Source organism: Thermobia domestica, chromosome 15, assembly GCF_964235325.1.
Source record: "Thermobia domestica chromosome 15, izTheDome1.hap1.1, whole genome shotgun sequence".
NCBI classification, from domain to species: Eukaryota; Metazoa; Arthropoda; class Insecta; order Zygentoma; family Lepismatidae; genus Thermobia; species Thermobia domestica.
Window position 1 is genome coordinate 27,465,833 of NC_137468.1, and position 18,536 is coordinate 27,484,368.

The following is an 18,536-nucleotide window of genomic DNA, read 5'->3' on the forward strand; positions in this document are numbered from 1 at the left end:
ATGTGGAGGTTATGTTCAGGGACGTCGTTAGTTCTTCTTAATGAAGGTGTTAGAAGGAATACCCTTCGTGGGACAATTTCTCGCTGCTACAGATACTTCAACCACTAACGGAAAAATTAGAGCCATTCGTTAGCGCATCGTTAGTGCTTCTTAATGCACCAACACGTAACGTTAGTGCTTCATTAGTATAGGTGCAACATGTAAAATACTTTGGAAAATAGTATGAACTTAGGCCCTACTATAAGCACTTAGGAAATAATTAGTGCGATTCGTTAGTGCATCGTTAGTGCTTCTAGAAAAAGTTTCGTTAGTGTTTATAAGAAATTTATGAGGAATTTCTCAGTATATCAAAGTTCCACCACAGTTAAAAGCACTCATTACCTCTTCTAGTGCAATCGTTAGTGCAGTGTTAGTGCTTGTTAGTGTAACAACCCCTAACGTTAGTGCTTCATTAGTGTAGATGCTAAAACTAAAATATATTTGGAAGTTGGCTTGAACTTTCCCCACTTCAAGAACTAACGAGAAAGTTAGTGTCATTCATTAGTTCTAGAAGACACTAACAGCTTGTATACAATTTGATATTTCTGTAGTTTGTCCCCACCGAAAGCCTTGAAGAAATACCAAAATATGGTAGCAATGACGTTAGTGCCTAGAGCTCCTCCGTGGCTAAGCTTTTAGCGTATGCGCCTTTGGCGCTGGAGACCCGGGTTCGATTCCCGGCTGTAGCTCATGTGGTTCGGATTCCACGTTAATCAGTAGGTCCACGTCTCATATAGCCTCGCTGCTGAACGGGACGATAAACTCAAAATCAACTCAACTCAACGTTAGTGCCTAGTGCGTTTAAGTATTCTAACAATGCACTAACGATTTGTCATTAAGCCCATGTTTCTACGTCAATTTGTATAGATTTTAATATTTCTGAAGTTGCCCTCACCAAAAATCTTGAATAAATCCCAATATGTGGTAGCACTAACGTTATTGCTTAGTGCGTTTAAGGGCACAACGATGCATTAGTGATTACCGTTGACCCTATGGTTGTACGTCAATTTATATGGAATTTGATATTTCTGAAGTTGCCTTCCCCAAAAATCTTGAATAAATCCCAAAATATGATAGCACTAACGTTAGTGTTTAGTGCGTTTAAGTGATCTACTATCGATGTACTAACGATTGCCGTTAACTCCATGTTTCTACGTCAATTTGTATAGATTTGGATATTTCTGAAGTTGCCCCCACCAAAAATCTCCAGTAACTCGTAAACGCTGATAGCACTAACGTTAGTGCTTATTGCGTTTAAGTGCACTTTCCATGCATTAACGATGTGCGACGTTTGGTATAATTTGGGAGAGGTGGGGGGCCAACTTCAAGCACGTGTATACATAGCAATATTTTTATTTCTATAGTTTGAAGTTGCCCTCTCCCTACCTCTACCAAATTACAACAAACGTCGTACATCGTTAGTGCATCGTTAGTACACGTTAGTGCAATCACAATTTACGAGATATTGAAGATTTTTGGTAGGGGCTAACTTCATATGTAGTTATTCTCCCCACTACAGATGGATTAGTGATTGCCGTTAACCCCATGTTTCTACGTCCATTTGTACGGATTTTGATATTTCTGAAGCAGCCCCAATACCAAAAGTATTCAATAAATCACAAAATATGATGGCACTAACGTTAGTGCTTAGTGCGTTTAAGTGCACTAACGATGCACTAACGACTGCCGTTAACTCCATGTTTCTACATAAATTTGTATGGAATCTGATATTTCTGAAGTTCGCCCCTCACCAAAAATCTTGAATTACTCGTAAACTCAGATAGCACTACCCTTTGTGCTTAAAGCGTTTAAGTGCACTAACAATGCACTAACGATGTGTGACGATTGGTGTAATTTGGAAGAGATGGGAGCCAACTACAAGCACGTTTATACATAGCACTAATATTCTTTCTATGCGACGTGTCTGAAGTTTAGCTCCCACCTTCCAAATTACAACAAACGTAGCAATTGTTAGTGCATCATTATCCACTAAACGCACTAAGCACTAACGTTAGCGATATCAGAGTTTACGAGTTAGTGAAGATTTTTGGTGGGGGCCAACTTCAAAAATATCAAATTCCATATAAATTGACGTAGATTTGGGGTTAATGGCAATCCTTAGTGCATCGTTAGTGCGCGTAAACGCATTAAGCACTAACGTTAGTGGTATCAGAGTTTACGAGTTATTGGAGATTTTTGGTTGGGGGACAACTCCAGAAATATCCATATCTATACAAATTGATGTAGAAACATGGGGTTAACGTGAATCGTTATAGCATTGTTAGTGCATTTAAACGTACTAAGCATTAACGTTAGTGCTACCATATATTGTGATTTATTGAAGATTTTTATTGAAGGGCCAAATTCAGAAACATCAAATTCCATACAAGCTGTTAGTGTTTAATGGAAGCACTATCGATATACTAATGAATATCACTAATTTTTTCGGGGGGGAGTTCAAGCAAACCTCGAAAGATATTTTACTTTTAGCACCTACACGAATGAAACACTAGCGTTAGTGGTTGCTGCACTAAGAAGTACTAATGATGCACTTACGATTGCACTAGAGGAGATCATTAGTGCTTTTGAATTTGGCGGAAATTTGACGCAATGAAAAATTCAACATACATTTCTTATCTGTGTTCTCTGACATGTAATTGGACATAAATACACTAACAGTGAAGCACTAACGAAATTGTTAGTGTTTCATACAACCACTAAAGATGCACTAAGGAATGGTACTAATATTTACGTTAGTACTTGAACTGGGGGCGCAAGGTTCACGCACGGCCTATACTAACGAAACACTAACATTAGGTGTTGGTGCACAAAGAAGAACTAAAAATGCATTAACGATTTCCTTAGAAGAGATTATTAGTGCATATAAATTTGGCGGGAATCAATGCCATGAAAAATTCCCCATACATTTCTTATGTGAATTTCGTGACATGTAATTGGCCATAACTAAACTAATAGTCCAACATTATTGCAACTGTTAGTTTTTTGAAGCACTAACGATGTACTAACGAATGCCACTCATTTGCAGTTAGTACTTGAAGTGGGACATCTAACTTCACCCTAACGTTCAAACCTATTTTATTTGTAGCACCTATACTAATAAAACATTAACTTCAGTTGTTGGTGCACTACGAAGCACTTACGAATCACTAAAAATTGCACTATTAGAGGTAATTAAAGCTTTCGAATGTGATAGGATTTGGAACAATAAAATATCCCCATGTATTTCAAATGGGAGATTCATGACATATAACTCACCACCTCCAGATAAGCAATAAAGGAAACATTAGTGCGGTTTTAGAAGTTTGTGTAATAGCACTGATTTTGTAAACTATGCCAAAAATTAGTGCTGAATTAGTGCTGACGATACCGCATAGAAAGAAAATTAGTGCTATGTATAGTATGATAAAAATGAGGATCGATTGTTTCCTTTGATGATGCCGCCATATTAGATTTTCGAATTATTTGGCCTACTGATAGTGGCACTAATTTTCTTTTTATGCGGTATCGACAGCACTAATTTAACACTAACATTATGTATAGGTTTCATCTCAATCGGTTGAGTGGGTGGGGCCAGGTTCACGCTAGCCCCACCCACATATTCTTGGTTTTTTGACGTTTGTGTAACAGCACTAATTTTGAAAACCATGCCAAAAATTAGTGCTATATTAGTGCTGACGATGCCGCATAGAAAGAAAATTAGTGCTATGTATAGTATGATAAAAATGAGGATCGATTGTTGTCTTTGATGATGCCGCCATATTAGATTTTCGAATATTTTTGGCCTACTGATAGTGGCAATAATTTTCTTTGTATGCGGTATCGACAGCACTAATTTAACACTAACATTGTGTATAGGTTTCATCTCAATCGGTTGAGTGGGTGGGGCTAGGTTCACGCTAGCCCCACCCACTTCTTTTTAGTTTTTTGACGTTTGTGTAACAGCACTAATTTTGAAAACCATGCCAAAAATTAGTGCTAAATTAGTGCTGACGATGCCGCATAGAAAGAAAATTAGTGCTATGTATAGTATGATAAAAATGAGGATCGATTGTTGTCTTTGATGATGCCGCCATATTAGAGTTTCGAATATTTTTGGCCTTCTGATAGTGGCACAAATTTTCTTTTTATGCGGTATCGACAGCACTAATTTACCACTAATATTTTGTATAGGCTTCATCTCACTCGGTTGAGTGGGTGGGGCTAGCGTGAACCTAGCCCCACCCAAAATCGTTTTTGTTTTTTGACGTTTGTGTAACAGCACTAATTTTTTTAACATTACAGGTCGTCAGCACTAATTCGGCCCTAACTTTTGTCATATGTTTTAAAATTAGTGCCGCTGTGGGTGGGGTCAGGTTCACGTGAAGACAGCCCCACCCACTTTTAATAATGGAGCAGTAATTTTGTAAACTATGCCAAAAATTAGTGCTAAATTAGTACTGACGATACTGCATAGAAAGAAGATTCGTGCTATATATCTTATCATAAAAATGAGGGATCTTTGGTTTTCTTTGATGATGCCGCCATTGAACATTTTCGAATATATTTTGGCCTTTTGATAATAGCACTAATTTTCTTTTTATGTGGTATCGACAGCACTAATTTAACACTAACCTTGGGTATAGGTTTTATCTCGATCGGTTGAGTGGGTGGGGCTAGCGTGAACCTAGCCCCACCCAGAATCTTTTTTGTTTTTTGAAGTCTGTGTAACGGCACAAATTTTTTTAACATTACAGGTCGTCAGCACTAATTGGGCACTAATTTTTGGCATATGTTTTAAAATTAGTGCCAATGTGGGTGGGGCCAGGTTCACGGACATGACACTGCAAGAGAAATTAGATACCTGGAGAGTAGCTTTGGAGAACAAACGGTTTGGAATTAGTAAAACCAAGACAAAATATTTATATTGTCCTTTCAGGAAAAATGCAATCGACAGTACAAGAATACGACTGGACCAAGAAAGGTTGGTAATGACGAACAATTTAAAGTACTTGGGATGAATTCTGCAATAAAATACAGGAATAGAAAAAAAAGATGTAAACAGCAAAACTAGCAGCTATTGGACAATATGAAGAAAAATGGTAGAAATATTGTCTGACCTAAGGGTACTAATACGCCTTAAAGGGAAAGTTTACGAAACAAGAATGAGACCTGCAATATTATACGGAGTGGAATGGAACCATTGTCAGTAGCAATAATAGTCTCTACACGCCGTCGACACCACTTACAGGTAGTAATGAGATGAATCTTGAAAATGTTCGTCATTGCATTCACCATAGCTGCTCTGAGAGTTGCAACGGTATTTTTTGAATGCTTATTGGAGTCCCTCTCAACTGCACCATACACAATAGTCCATTGAGACAACTAACTCCTTGGGAGCTGGGAGATTCATATTGGGAATGACATGGTCAGGAAAATTACCTGCCAACCATTCTTGATGGTAAGGGTTGCTGGAATGGTGCGGCGTCCTGCTGAAAAACATACTGTTTCCCACTCGCTACAACAATAATCTGGGGCCTCAGAACTGTGTTCAACACCTCAGTATAAACAACATCGTTGACTCTGACACTTTGTCGAAAGAAATGTGTAGGAATCACGTCGCTTTCACTGCTCACGAACCCGAAAACCATCACTGAGGCTCAACATTTAGTATGCGAGACAAACGGAACCTCGTCGTGGCTTTTTATAATTTTTCCTTCATCGGAGAAAAAGCAGAGCATTTTGGGATCTTCAACATGTTTTAGCTTATTCGGGAGGCAGTTGACTCTGGTCTCAGTTGATTTGCCCTAGTTCTCTCGGACAAGAATTGTCTTCCCCGCATCACGCACGACTTGTAACGAAGATTTCTCATCAAGTTGCTTGCATGGACTACCTAGGATCCTCATCGATGACAGCTTGGACAGAACGGACGAATTTTGGCATCCTGATAATGTGTTAAAGCAGACAATGTCATTTTCTGTGGAAAATGGTGGCCACATCACCTCTGAGTCAACAGTTCTCTCCGAACCTTGAAGCTGATTACGGGATGAAATTCAGTGGCCTGCAGCGAAGGAGACAGCAGTAGAATATCTCTTCATTTCTTGAGTTAGTTTAGGTCATTCCATCTTCTAGGCTCTGCAATAGAAACGAGTTGTAAGTATGATGTACAACGCACTGTGCTTCTTACTGTATAATGTGTGTTCTCAAATACTTGACACACCCTCTAGATAGATATTATATAAAGCTTTAAAATGGGCTTTTCGGATTACCCTTGTAATTAAATGTGGATAGTATATCTAAAAATAAAACATATACTTTTTTAGTGCTTGAAAGTAAACCCTAACACGTCTATCAGGCAAAAATTTAATATAAGATCTCTCGTATCATTTTCGGGAAATCGGTGTGTGTGTGTGTAGTAATGATATACCTAATGATTGATTGGCTATTGTTACCTTTTCTTTTTTGTCTTTACAGGCGGCCGTATCGACCACGCCCACCATTACAACAATGCTTATCGAGCATTAGAAGAAACGTTAGCTCTGGAATCAGCATTAACAGCAGCTCTGCCAATGTTAAACCCTACAGAGACACTGTTTGTAGTAACAGCTGACCATTCCCACGTTTTCACGCTGGGTGGAGTTGGAACCAAGAGAGGGAATCCCATATTCGGTAAGTTTTTTGTGTGCTCTCGTTTGCAAACAACACATACACTAACACACACACATGTACAAACAAACAAAAAGTGTGTGTGTATATATATATACATACACAGAGTGTATACATACTGCTTGTAGCGTATCCACCTTAGCTATCTACCTTGCTGGTTTCTAAAAGAAAGAAAAGAGAAAAACGAAAAGTTTCTAACACTTTGGAACATCCATTTGCCTTTCTCGCTTGAGAAGGAAATATATACTGTATATAAAAGAAAAAAGCAGCAATGCGTCTTACAGAGCGGTGGTAGTTCTTAGAATGTTATTGATGCAGACACTCTGCAGGCTACACTGCAAATGTAGTACCCTTGCTCAAAGGTTTACCAATTTTTTCCTTTAAAGGAACTCAAACACGGTTATTGAGTTCCTTGAAATGTTATCTGCACTGATATTTTCCACCTGTTACCGAATCTAAATAAAACAAAAATGTTTATTTTTTCCACTTGTCAGCTAGCTAATTAATTGAACTTTCTCTGCTGGTTTCTAGTCATTTTAGATTTTAGTGCCTACTTTTAGGCACTAAAGTAGTGTCTTCATTAGTCCATTAAAAAATTACATATAAAGGTTGTTACTTCGTTTGTTTTTTTTTTTTTTTTTTTTTTTAAGCCTGAAGACATTGCAGAACACGTTACCTATCGTTTCACGTCTTTCTGGGTCGAGGCATAGGGTATGATGACGTACTAACTAAAAAAACATTGTTATGCCTATTTTTATTATCTTTTGGCGGGCTTACTTTTGCACCTAGATCAAAATTTTATACACATATTTACTGCATCCGTTAGTATTTCCCAGATTTTTTCAGATCTCTGCGTTAAAACAGGGAGGTCCAGAGGGGCAAAAGGATAAAATAAAAGGGATATTTTTAACAAAATTAAATATTTTTTTTTTTCGATTTTCCCTGATGAAGACATGCGCATGGTACCGTTTGAAAGTCTGTTCTATTCTGAAGAGAAAGATGTTCGGAAAATGACTGTAGAATAAATAATAAGGATATCTCAGCTAATGTTTATATTACATCCGGGTCTTTTGGAATAATCTGAAGCATTGTGGGCTCATTGGTAAATATTTTTTCCTATCCTTACTATTCAAGATAGAAGCTTAAAAAAATGTACGCACATTTATTATACCCCTTACTGTTTTAGTTGATTTTGAGATCTGTGTGTTAAAATAGGGAGCCCAGACGGACTCAAAATTAAAAAAAAAAAACCGAATTCAGAAAAAAATACCGATTTCTCTAAACATTTCCCACCTCAAAGACACGATAGGAAAATGTAAATTGTAGGTTATCGTTTGAAAGGCCGTTCTATTCTGAAGAGAATGAGGTACGAATCGTTATCCTATGGTAAATAGGGATGATGCTGTAGTTGCTTGACTGAAAGTCTATAATTTACCTTCAAAAAGCAGAAATTTAGAAGGGCGAGAGGTGATCAAAAATTTTCAATCGGAATCTGGCCAGGTCTAGATGTAAACCATAATATACATCCGAAATCTAGATGCAGAAATAAATAAAATGAAATCTCTAACATCCCTCGGTTATGTTCTCACTGCTAAAGAAGACGGGTGGTTAGCGAAAGTGAATGCTTATGGAAGAATTAGTAGATTGAGGATGTAGAAGGAAACAGGAGAACCCCGAGAAAACCCACAGACACAGTGTTGTTCACTATAAAATCACATTACCTGGGATTGAACCAGGTATCCTTCGCACTAGATTTGAGCACTGTATCACAAAAGTCATGATGGTCCCCCCACCGAGATCCGGATTCTATTATATTAGTATATATATTCAGAGATTTCAGATCCAAATGACTGGTACGCAAATTCATGCTATCTAAATATCTTAATTACTATTTATTCTCTGTACGCATACTGTAATTTACTGCTATCATGAACATTAATATAAGATCTGCTATTACTACGAGTTCTTGATGTAAAGGAAGAGTTGTATTTGTGTTTCATCGTCTAGCAAAAAGCTTTCTTCTGGATCAATTGAACAAAACTTCTAAAAATACTTAAAGAAATCGCAACTCGTACATAGGACAACGAGCGAAGTTGCTTTTGAATGAAGGAGAAACCAATAGTGTAGAGATTGGAAAAAAAGTTAGACAAAGATGTAGTTCGTCGGCCCAATTATTCAACATTTACGTGAATTATAATGAAGGAATGTTTAATGGAAAGTGGAGATTTCAAGATTGGAGGGCAGATCATTAACAAGATCAAGTACGCAGATGATACGGTTATAATAGCTAAAACCAAAGAAGGACTACATGAGATGATTGACAAAATAGTTGACACTGGAAAACTATATGGAATTAAATCAACATCAAAAAGTCGACAGTCATGAGAATATCTCGTGGAAACGCCCCCTTACGGATAAGAGTAGAACAAAGAGAACTTGAAGAGTTCGAGAATTTCAAGTTCTCTGAGAAGTATTTTGACGAGAAGAAATGTTTAGAAAGCTTTAAAACGTGTTGTTGGAGGAAGATGGAGAAGATAAAATGGACAGAAAGAGTAACAAGCGAAGATGTTTTAAAACGAATAGGAGAGAAGAGGACAGCATCCTTCAAAGGAAAGCCAATTGGATTGGACACATTTTGTGATGAAATTGTCTTCTTCATATCGCCATAAAAGGAAAGATGGAAGGAAAATGAGGTATAGGAAGAAGAAGAACACAACTGATAGATGATCTGAGAAACAAAAGAAAATATTAAGAGTTAAAAGATGAAGCTGAAGATTGAGATATGTGAAACAAATATTTCCATGCCTAAACATAAATAAATAAATAAATAAATAAATAAATAAATAAAAGGCTTCTTTCATCCCAGGGTCTGCCAAAAGTAGAACACTTAATAATAATTATAATTTTATTTTTATGTAAAATGTGCCCTTAATGTTTTAGAGTGGAATGTAAGAGACAAATAAACATAAAAACTGTTAATTTCTCATTTTTTCTCTCGTCTTCCTTGAGCGTCAAATTACCTTTGACGAATTATAAATATACGACTTTGGTATATTCACTATCGTTTTCGTCTGTCAACAGTAACATGAGTCAAACACCTGCTCAAGAGATAACTACTAAAGTACCAAAACGCTGAACCAATAGATCCTGATCTCGGATTTAGTTCACGTGCAATAGCAACTGCAAACCTCTCTATTACATCTCTATTGCATATTATCAAAGATCACTGACGGAAAAATTATGATCGCGAGAACTAATATGAACAGAGAGTACATAAAGAGAGAAAACAAAAATAGAACTTGCGAGATATTCCTTTCTTTCTTTTACAAAAAATAAAATTAATTTGACGCAAAACTGATTGGCATGTGTATTTTACTTCTTCCGTCATGCAGAAGAAATATGCTACTGAACGTGCTTTCTAGTTAAAACGATAGGTTAAATCTTATTGAATTCCATACATGACGTCATATCTCCGTAGCGAGAGTAATCTCTGTAGCTATTTTAATGATGGAACATTGCTACGATGTAACGTTAATTACTTCTGTCAGCATTGAAAAAAAAAAAACATTTCTATATTTGCTGTGGCTCATTATAGTGTCTGCAGTGCGCTGTTATATCGAGAACAAATGTAAAGCCAACAAATGATCCTCAGATTTAGAATCAGCCGCTTTTTAATGTCATGACGTTTCTATCAGTGACCTTGCCATGAAAGAGAGAGAGAAAAGAAAGCAGCTCCAAATTATTCCACGAGTCATAACTGTCTACAATTTTAGACTTTAGAGCATCAATCCTATCATATAATAAAACCTGAATCAACAGATAACTGCGAGTTGCCTGTTGAAATACAAATGGTGTAAAAACAGCTCATAACCTTTCTCGCAAAGGAAAGTATTAACGTTGTTCTGCTCATGAAATATACTGAAGCATGTCTGCCTTACAATGTCAGAAACTATTAGGCTACATAGGCAGAGATAACAGATGAGGATCAAAGATAGACCCGAAATCTTAATTAACTGTCAGGTCACTCACTATTGCCCTCAGCTCCTGGCACTATAGTCCATTGAGCCCTGCACATCAAGTCCAGCTGTCAACAGGACATCAGGCAAGCAGCTCCATAATTGCACCTCCAGACTATCTTATCAGAAGATTTGGTTACCACATTCCAGTCGGCGGTGACCCAAACTACAACACCTGCCATACAACTTCCAGGTGCCTATTCCAGAAAGACAGTGTATTATATCAGTTACACGAAAAAGCTATGTAATTCCCTCAGCGCCCACGGAGCCTAAATACTTCTCCAGCAATGCAGACGTCCCAAAAATCTTAGACATCACCGTCTCAGCCGTCATGTCTATCATAAATGGACCGTCAGTACTCCGCGATCTCCAATCTGATCCATACTCGTCATTTTCACAAACACACATGAAGCAACTACCAAAAATATCACGCGAATAGGGTAGAATACAAAGATATTTTAGCCAAGATGGTGGATCCTAGAATATCAGTCAAAATACCAGATGAGTTAGATGTCGTACTCGAAACATTCACCGGTGCTATCCTGTCAGAACTTTCACACAATTAAAAATCAAGCTGGAAATCACAATTCAAACTTAGAACAATCAGGAGATCTCCGCACGCCCACAATGCTCACCAAAGATTAACTACTTCAGAGCCATCAATAACTGGTGTACGCAGCGGAAAGTTACATATCGTTCTTTTCAGTCACCTTCGGAAAGTTCTCGGGGAAACAAGGCCCTGGTCAAAGACGCGGAGTCTTCAAAAAATTTAGAAAAAATCTTGGTCCTTTACAACAGAACTCATCACACCAAAAATATCTAGACAATAGTCAAACGACTCCAAAACCATGGAGCAGCAAAACTGGATGACACCCCCCTAATCACCTTGAAATATTATCCGATGAAAGTCATCGTACTCCTGCCTAGGCTAACAAATCCAGTCTACAGCATGGATATTTCCCGTAAATTTTGAAAGTTTTTCGTCTGGCACTATCCCGAAGGCTGTGGTAGCACTATCACCACAGCCACAAAACTCTTCTCTTTAACTCAAACAAGATAATAGAGTGGGCTACACGAAGGAGAATCATGACACATACAAGAAGGCACAACCTGCTATCATCATACCACTTCGCTTTCAGATCCGGACACAGAAAAACATTTAGTTTATCCGAGAAGTCGACACAGCTATACACCAATTCAACACCGGGTGTGGCTTCTCTGTTCCTCGACATAGAAAAGGTCTTTGATAGAATGTGGCTCCACTGCATCCTGCTCTACACCCAGGATGCTTTGCAAAATATCAAACACAATTAGTGAAGAGCTTCCTGGAAGACTGAACATTCAGTGTCCTTCACAAGTCCAAATGCCTGATATGATTGATAAAATTACACTATTTTATATTGGAAACCATCTATTTCCAACATATTTCCACTATTTCGGGGCCCGCGGTGACTCAGTTGTAGAGCGTTCAGCTCTGGTGCATGGGGTCCCTGGTTCGATCCCAGCTCGCGCCAAGTGAATTTTCTGGTTGACAAACACCGTGTGCGTGGGTTTCCTCTGTGTTCTCCTGTTTCCTCCCATTTTCTCCGTTCCACCATTTCATTCATTTCTCATCATCACCATCTCCTTTAGCGTAGCCGGCATAACCGCCGGATGTAAAACTCATAGATTTCATTTCATTTCATTTTCCTCTATTTCGATGTATCTATATCTTTACTCATAAGAGAGTTGGACTATTCTCCCGGATATTCAATACATCCCCTATTCTGAGAACATTTTACACGAAAAAAAAGAAAGCAATAGAAAGAAAAATAAATAGTGACAATTAAAAAGAAAATAAAGAAAAAGGGAATAGCATGAAAGAGAAAGAAAAAAAGAGAAATGTGAGTATATACTTAAGGAAAAAAAGAAAAAAAAGAACCAGACAACCTTTAAAAAGTTGTGTAAAGACGATAACAAGATTGCAACAAACATCCGAAATCCAACAGCGTGTGATGGTCTCCAGAAGCACTTCAAGTCAGTCGCAGAAAACTTTGTTCGTACGAGTATATCAAAACTTATGAAACCAGTAACAAGGAAAATAAAGTGTATCTAGCAGGAACTGATGGAAACTTCTGTGTCTTTTATGCTTGTTATATAGTGTACATATATAAACAAGAACAAAACAAAACAAAAACAAAGTGTTTCTTCAAAGAACACTATATAACAAGGGAGAAATAAAAGAAATAGATCTTCAAATACCATTTGTCTGAAATGGTACTGTCTTTCTTTCTGCTTTGAGGAACTCTAAGGAATGAGGACACTTGTATTACACTACTTTTGAGAGACTTTTGTGCTAGTAGCAAACGAAAAGATTTTCAAAAGTTTCTCACAATCTGATTACATTAAATAACATTGCAATGGTACCTTTTTTTATTTATTTATTTAGCTCTAACGAGGTTTTTTTGAATGCTTTTTGTTTAATTCAATCAGACAAGCAACATAAAATGATGGAAGTATTTTAATTAACAAAATCCTCTGATAAGGAATAAAAGTTCTCTAAAGGAGAACGAACAATTTATTTGCTCTTTCCAAAGCAACAACTATAACTTTTTTTAAAAGTAAAGTGAACATTATGGTCGAATTACTTACCTGTCTATTGAATGGGTACTTGAATTAAAACATTTGTCAAATATATTTTAAGTAATTTTACAACATTGCTGTCATTAAATTACATTTAAAGCACATCGAAGCCGCTGTTGATTAGAACAATCATTTTATTACGATTTCATTGTTCAATTACAATTTTAATGATAACTTTTTAAAGTAAAACGTAGTGATTGCTAAATTAGAGAGATTTTTTTTTTTGCTTGACACCCAAAATCGATTTTTTTTAAAAAAAGAAAAAGGAAGCTTCTCACCATTTCAATCTATCGCTAATTAACACTGAAGTCGACAATGATTAATCTACCGCTTTCGATTTGATTTGATTTTAAGTTTAGTGACCAATTCAGCAGCGAGGCTATATGAGACGTGGACCTGTAGCTTAACATGGATTCCGCACCACGTGAGTTCCCGCTGGGAATTGAACCAGGGTCTCCCACGCCAAACACACATGCACAACCACTTAACCACGAGGGTGCTTCACTTTTGGTTTGAAGAGAGGAAGAGGTAGAACCTATTGTTGGGACTCTGGATCGATGAAAAATAGAACATTTCTCGATATCTCTCACTGGTTTTACTACAAAATGTTTAGACAAACAGACACAGTCAATATTTCTGAAACTTATGCATAGCACAGTTTGGAGCAACATTAGAGAAAATTTAAAAGATGCAAGAAGTTTTGAAACAAAAATACAGAAGTTTTGCACCATCCAATTACACCAAAAGAACATCAAATGATTCTATAAAATGTCATGCCTGCACATGTCCATCTGTAGAGAAATTGTAGTCTCTTAGAAGCCTGTCCATTTTTAGACTTCAAATTTATGCTATGCATAAAAGACAAAAGTCATATAAAGCGACTCTAAGACGTGCCGTCTATCTATCTGTTGACAAGTGTTAGAGCCGAAACGTTAAGACATAGCGGAAAGTTTTTTTTTAATCGGTTTAGTCGTAAATATAGGTTTCAAGACATGAAAATGAAACCTTTCAGTTTAACGTCCCACGTTATGCCCGTTAGGTTAAGGGAGACGGATGATTACAGCTAGTGAATGATAACGGAAGAATCAGTGAAGTTAGAAGGTGGGCGAAAACGAAAGTACCCCGAGAAAACCTACGTTGTCCACCACAAACTTATTTGAACGAGGATCGAACCAGGTAGCCCATGCACCACTGAGCTACCGTGCCTCCCCCCCATATAGTTTTCATCCTCCATTTCCTCCATTAACCTTTTATTCAAACAGAAGGAATACAGATATTTACTTATTCTCCCGATTTCAATAAACCAAAGACGCTAAGAGATAGTGAGTAACAGCTTTTCGACGTGGATTCAGTGGTCGAAGACCAAGTTCTGTCTTTGATCTTAACCATCTATTTCAAACCGGAACTTATACATATACAGTACTACACTACTTCCGGTTTAAGTAGTTAATTCTTTCCGTTTAAGTATAATTTTCGGACTGTGAAACGAAATACGTTTCTTTTAAAATATTCTTTGTATTTACAAAGAAAAAGTTCAATTTCATTTCCATCTGAAGATGGGTGGACCACAGAAGGTAACGCCTTCTTTTGGGCTATAAATATTCATTTATTTGTAGTTTCAATTGGAAATGGGTAACATGATATATTTATTTATTGATATGTTTGGGCGTAGTGCAATATAAAATTACAGAATACAAAAATACAGAACAATACAAAATCATGCAAGAAAATTGCATCTTATAACAACCAATAAAGTGTTGAAGTTCTGGAGTGCTGAAGTGTTGAAAAAGTTTCTTGATTTCGTGGTAATGGATCAGAGAATAAATCCATAAGGATGGTGAATTTGGTGTGCAGATCTTGGGGGACGGCTTTCAGCTTCGGTATGTAAGTGCGTAGCGTGTTGGTCAGATTTAAATCCTTCAGAATATCTTTAATAGTTTGGATGATATCTTCAGGAGATGAGCTATCACCAGGAGACGCCTTCGGTGTAGAAGCTGCAACAGTGCATGATATTGTAGGATCAGGTCTTGAAGTAGATGTACCGGTAGTCGTGGTGTCTTGAAGAGGCGCTGAATGTGAGATTGTGCTTGCTGGTGTTGTTTTCCTCTTTGCTTGTAGAATTTTTGTTGTATTCGCGGAAATCCGGAATAATAATTTCTAATACTTTCAGTTTGAATAGAGAGTTGAAAAAAAGGGAATGAAAGCTAATCTTTTCACACTAAAAGCCAAGAATGTTATAAAATAGAGGATCTGCCCATATAACGAAATTGTGAAGCCATACGTCACAGTTTCGCCACACCCAATCTGCCCGCTCCTCACCAATAACATCGCAATAGTTCGAGCCAACCATCATGGCGGAAACGAGAGTAGCCAATCAGACGTGCCAGTTCAGACGATGCTCTGTTCTTTTTTGGCTTCATTGAATGCATAGGATTAAGATACGTATCGGCAGATCCTCTATTTTATAACATCCTTGCTAAAAGCATACCAAAAGACCGCTCCGCTTCTTCCTGTTTATTGTTGATTCTAGTCTATTGTAGTGAGTTTTGAAACCAACAATCTGCAATAAAGTTGTTTTTGACATCTGAAACACAGTTGATTGTTGTTAGGTTTTTTTTAAACTGCAATTTCATTCCCAGTCGAAACTGGGCGGGCCACAGAAGGTAACGCCTTCTCCGGGGCCAGAGAAAAACTGAAGTGTTAGAGGTGCCTGTTTATAGATGGGATACAGGAAGTTATTGACGGTGGTGATGTATGATCATGATTATATCTTTAGATGCAGTACAAGAAGTGCAGGGTAGAAGAGATTATGGACGATAGATATGCTGATGGGTTTGATAGATGCGACGACGTGGGTTATAGGTTGGCGTGGCCTGGTCAAGCTCATGCAGTGCAAGTAGATGGTCAACTGGTGGATAGGCATGTAGTGGTCGTGCAGGAGTCTGATCGAGCAGTGCACCAAGAATTGGATGGGCCTCAGCGATACGGCTCTGTATATAGCGAGTGCGGAGACGATAGAGATGTTTTAAGAGCGTGGGTATGGTGGTGTGCCGATAGACCTCCCTAGTAGGAGTATTTGCCGGTAAGAAATAAGCGGTGCGCAGAGCATGACGTTCCAGGACTTGTAATTTCGTGTAGAAGTGCTGAGGAGCAGACAACCAAGCAATATGACCATGGGTAAGAGCTGGGCGGACAAATACCTTATACGTATGAAGAAGAAGCCTGGTGTTGAGACCCCAGTTGGTACCGCAGAGGCTTCGCAACAAATTTATGCGGCGTCGAATTTTAGTTTGTAACTGAGAAAGGTGGGCTCTCCAGGTGAGATGTTTATCGAAAATGACGTCTAGATATTTCACACTGTTCGATAAGGTCAACGGTGAACCGAGAAGCGTAAGATGAAGACGCTCAGGATTTCGTGTTAGACAAAATTTGTTGCGGTTGCGGGCAAATAAGGCCATTTGGGTTTTGGCGGGGTTTAGTTTAAGTTTCCACTTCAGACACCAGGTGACCAACTGATCGATTGCTGGTTGGAGAGTAGTGTTAATACGATCCACAGAAGAACACAGAGCGAGATAGGCTGTGTCGTCAGCAAATTGTAGTGCATGGATGGGTGGCCGAGGTTGTGGCATATCTGCAACATATAAGATATAGAGTAAGGGGGAGAGCACGGAACCTTGTGGCACCCCAGCACGAAGAACAAAATGGTGAGACTGAGCCTGGTTGATATGAACAAAAGCTGGGCGTTGATGAAGGAAATTGGCTATGAGGCGGTCGTACGGTATAGGAAGAAGATGTAGCAGTTTAAAAAGAAGGCCTTGATGCCATACCGTATCAAATGCTCGCTCAATGTCAAATGAGATTAGGACAGAAGGTAGTCGTTTGTTGAAGTGGTTAGTCAAGAGGCTCGAGAGCTTAAGCAGCTGATCCGTGGTGCTGAAAGATGGTCGGAAGCCGGCTTGCGTTGTAGGCAGATGATGATGAGTTTCTAAAAAAGGATGAAGGCGGGTGACCAAAATGCGCTCCATGGTCTTACTGAAGACGTTGGTGAGACTGATTGGGCGATAGGAGCCGATATTGGTAGGATGTTTTTGAGGTTTCAGAAAAACCACAATTTTGGCGAGCTTCCAGAGAGGAGGAAAATAGCCAGTTGTTAAAATAGTTGTATACAACTGGGCGAGAACATGGTGGAATGCCTCTCCGGCTTGCCGAAGTTGGTTGTATGTAATAGTGTCGGCACCAGGAGCTGTATTGCGGCGTCGATGAAGCACAGTGACTATTTCAGCACTAGTAATCGGAGCTGTCAAAGGATTAGTGTGATCAAGTTTATGGTCTATTGCTGGTGTAAATAACACTCGCTCAGGATTGTCCAAAGTGGTAATACGGCGGTGAGATGGATGGTAAAATAATGGAGCATTATGTGGTGTGAAGACATCCTCAAGGTAAGTAGCAAAGGCGGTCGCTTTTTCGGAATCGGTAGTAGGAACATTGCCATCGCTCAGAATAGGATATTGGGAACCCCGGCGTTGATAAGTGAGCCGTTTAAACAGGTGCCAGAATTTAGTGCCATTGGTTTCATTGCGCAACTCATTGCAAGAATTTCGCCAATCTAAGCGTTTCCGGGCTATGATGTAGTGTTGGACCATGCGTTGAAACTGTCGATGGAGTAAAAGAAAGTGTCGATCGTGAGTTCGCCTGTATTCGGTCAGAACGACATGAGACCGGTGAAGTAGAGTGACGGCATTATGTGGTAGGCTCGGGCGATGCGAGTGTAAGGTACGTTTAGGAACTGCGTGTTCAGTAGCGCGTGCAATGAGAGTACTAAGAGATGTGGAGACATGGTCAATGTCAGATATAGACGAGACTGCAGTGGAAGTAGAAGCTAGGTTCTCCGTGATGTACATTCGATATTTCTCCCAGTCGGCCTTGGCGAAATTGTAGGTTGCAGGGGAGGCTGGTGGTTCCCTGGGTTGGGTGTTAGATGGAGTTATTGTAAGTAGTACCGGGAGATAATCACTGCCTACGGAGCTAAGTACCTCCACAGAAGATTTGGGCAGTAGGTTGTTACTGATGATAACCACGTCAGGGGTGGTGTGACTCGCAGGCCGAGTGTGGTGTGGCAGAGGAAGACAAGAACTATGGGTAGTTTGAAGGAAGTCCTGGAAACGCTGCTTTTGCGCCGCAGTACGTGAGTGATAA

The 18,536-nt window shown here is 38.7% G+C and overlaps 1 protein-coding gene across 1 annotated transcript in view; it reads left to right on the forward strand.

The window, feature by feature from the left end:
* Window positions 1–18,536, forward strand: part of LOC145672143 (alkaline phosphatase, tissue-nonspecific isozyme-like) — a 689,601-nt gene that overhangs the window by 654,467 nt on the left and 16,598 nt on the right. The window contains exon 7 of the mRNA XM_081741467.1: window positions 6,511–6,705. Coding sequence (XP_081597593.1) covers window positions 6,511–6,705 — 195 coding nt within the window. The remainder of the gene's footprint in view (window positions 1–6,510; window positions 6,706–18,536) is intronic.